The sequence below is a fragment of the Ichthyophthirius multifiliis genome (assembly GCF_000220395.1).
Source record: "Ichthyophthirius multifiliis unplaced genomic scaffold scaff_1120509249444, whole genome shotgun sequence".
In the NCBI taxonomy this organism is placed as follows: Eukaryota; Ciliophora; class Oligohymenophorea; order Hymenostomatida; genus Ichthyophthirius; species Ichthyophthirius multifiliis.
Window position 1 is genome coordinate 785 of NW_004087710.1, and position 2299 is coordinate 3083.

General features: G+C 11.0%; 1 protein-coding gene across 1 annotated transcript, besides 2 other annotated features; it reads right to left on the reverse strand. All coding sequences in view use genetic code 6, as the record gives it.

Moving 5' to 3' along the window:
• Positions 1-888: 888 nt before the first annotated feature.
• On the reverse strand, positions 889-2299 carry IMG5_004480 (hypothetical protein; the record flags this gene model as incomplete). Its single annotated transcript, XM_004039919.1, has 9 exons — positions 889-911; positions 1045-1068; positions 1174-1229; positions 1520-1575; positions 1615-1617; positions 1666-1769; positions 1871-1949; positions 1976-1978; positions 2094-2299. Coding segments are annotated over 9 exons (554 nt in total), but the record flags the coding sequence as incomplete, so codon positions are not given.
• Positions 1580-1605: a microsatellite.
• Positions 1626-1661: a microsatellite.

A 2299-nucleotide genomic window follows, 5' to 3' on the forward strand; every position in this document is an offset into this window, starting at 1 on the left:
AAAAAAAATTTCTTGATTTTTATTTTGTTTATTTTTATATAATTAAATAAACTTATATATATAATATTCTTCTATTTGTTTCACTGTAATTTTCATCTTTTAAAATTTTTAGATTTTATTTAATGAATATAATATTCTTAAAAAAAAAGTACATTTTATTATCATTCTAAATTAAGTTTATAAATTAAATTGCAATAATAATATAAATGTTTACCTTAATAAATATTATTATTAAAAATTAAAATACACTATTATACATTGAATTGCTTTTTAAATAAGATATATATTATATTATTATATATATAAAATTATAAAAATATATATATATAAATATTATTCTTCTAAGTTATATAAAAAATTAAAATAAATTTTTATTTATTTTTCTTATTAATTATAATTACTTCTTCCTTTTAAACAAATTGAAAAAAAAAAATTATGATTAAATAATTTATTTTACACACTAATTTCATTTAAATATATATTAAAAAAATTATAATAACCAAAAAATACATCCTATTTTTAATTAAAAATAAAAAAAGTATTATTAAAAATATAAAAAAAGATTACATCCTATTTTAAATTAATAAAAATACAAAAAAAATGTTTAACTTTCTATTTTTAATTTAAAAGCCCATATTTATGTAAAATAATGAGAAAATACAAGCTTATAATTTGTTAATCATAAATTTGATTAAATATATTAATACTTCCTATAATATATAATAATAAAATTATTAAAAAAAATTCTTACAGCCTTATTTTGACAAAATAAATTATATAAACTTGAGATAATCATATTATACACACTAATATTATTTATAAATATAATAAAATATAAAATCATTAATTTTTACTATCTATATCATTTGACAAATACAAAAATTATAATCAATATTAATTACTTTTTCCATCTATTATTATATAATTAAAAATAAAATATAAACAATTATTATAATATACATATTTAATCTTCAGTAATAAAATAAATATATAAAGTAAATTAATTATTTATTGACATTCTTTTTCAATTATTATGATAATTACTATTTGTAATTTAATATTTACTTGCTAATTTTTAAAAAGATATTATTAAAAGTTAATGCTTAAAAATTTACATTCTTTTTATCGCAAAATGTTCATTAATATTAATAAAGTAAAAGTATAGAAAATTACTTGCTATATTAAGTTTATTAAAAAAGAAAAACTAATAAAAATTTAAATACAACAATCTATTAAATAGTAAAATAATATAAATAAAAATAATTATTTTTTATATATAATGAATATAATTTTATTGTCTTTTAGTTAAAATATATTTATATATTTTAATTAGTAAATTAAAAGTTTATATATAATTTATAAATTTTAAGTAAGATAATTATTTTATTATACATATCTTTCAAATAATTTCTATTTTTGAAAAATTATTAAATCAATCATTACAAAGTAATTTATAAATAAACATTCTATTTTAAATAAATAAAAAAATGAAATAAAATTATAAAAAATATAAATTTACTTTCTTTTATTTAAATTCATTAAAAATAAGATAATATATGAAGAATTTACGCATTTCTAAAATTAATTTATTAATTAATTTATTAAAAGATTTACGCACTAAATTTTTTAATAAATTTAATTTAAAAAATTAAATTTAAAAATTACATTCTATGTTTTTTTAATTTATTTAGAGAAAGTGTTTACAATGTTCTTTATTATTAAGGATATATATTTAATTAGATTAGTAGATTTATAAATCATTTTACGTTCTATTTTTAATTTTTTAATAAAATAATAAAATCTTATGATTATTTTACAAACTATTTAAAAATAAAATAATTTAATTTAAAATATATAAAAAAGTTATTACAGGCTTTTTTAATTTCATAATCATATTTTGATAATAATTTATTTTTTAACTTTAATTTACTTAAAATTAATAATTTAAACTAATAAAATAATATAAAAAATTTACTTCCTTTTAAAATTAAAATTTAAAAAGTTTATAGTTTATAAACAAAAAAATCAAATTTAAATAATACTGTCTATTTAAAATAATTTTTATCAAATAACTATTAATTCAAAAAATCTACTTCCTTTATTAAAAAGTTAAATGATTAATTTTAAAGAAAATTATTACTTTCTAAGTTTTATTTAATTAATAGAAATAATAAAAATTAATACGCTCTATTTTAATTATAATTAATAATAGAATAGTTATAAATATTACAGTCTGTAATTTAAATAAAAGTAAAATAAACAAAATTAATTAATAAATAATTAATTTACAACGCACTAT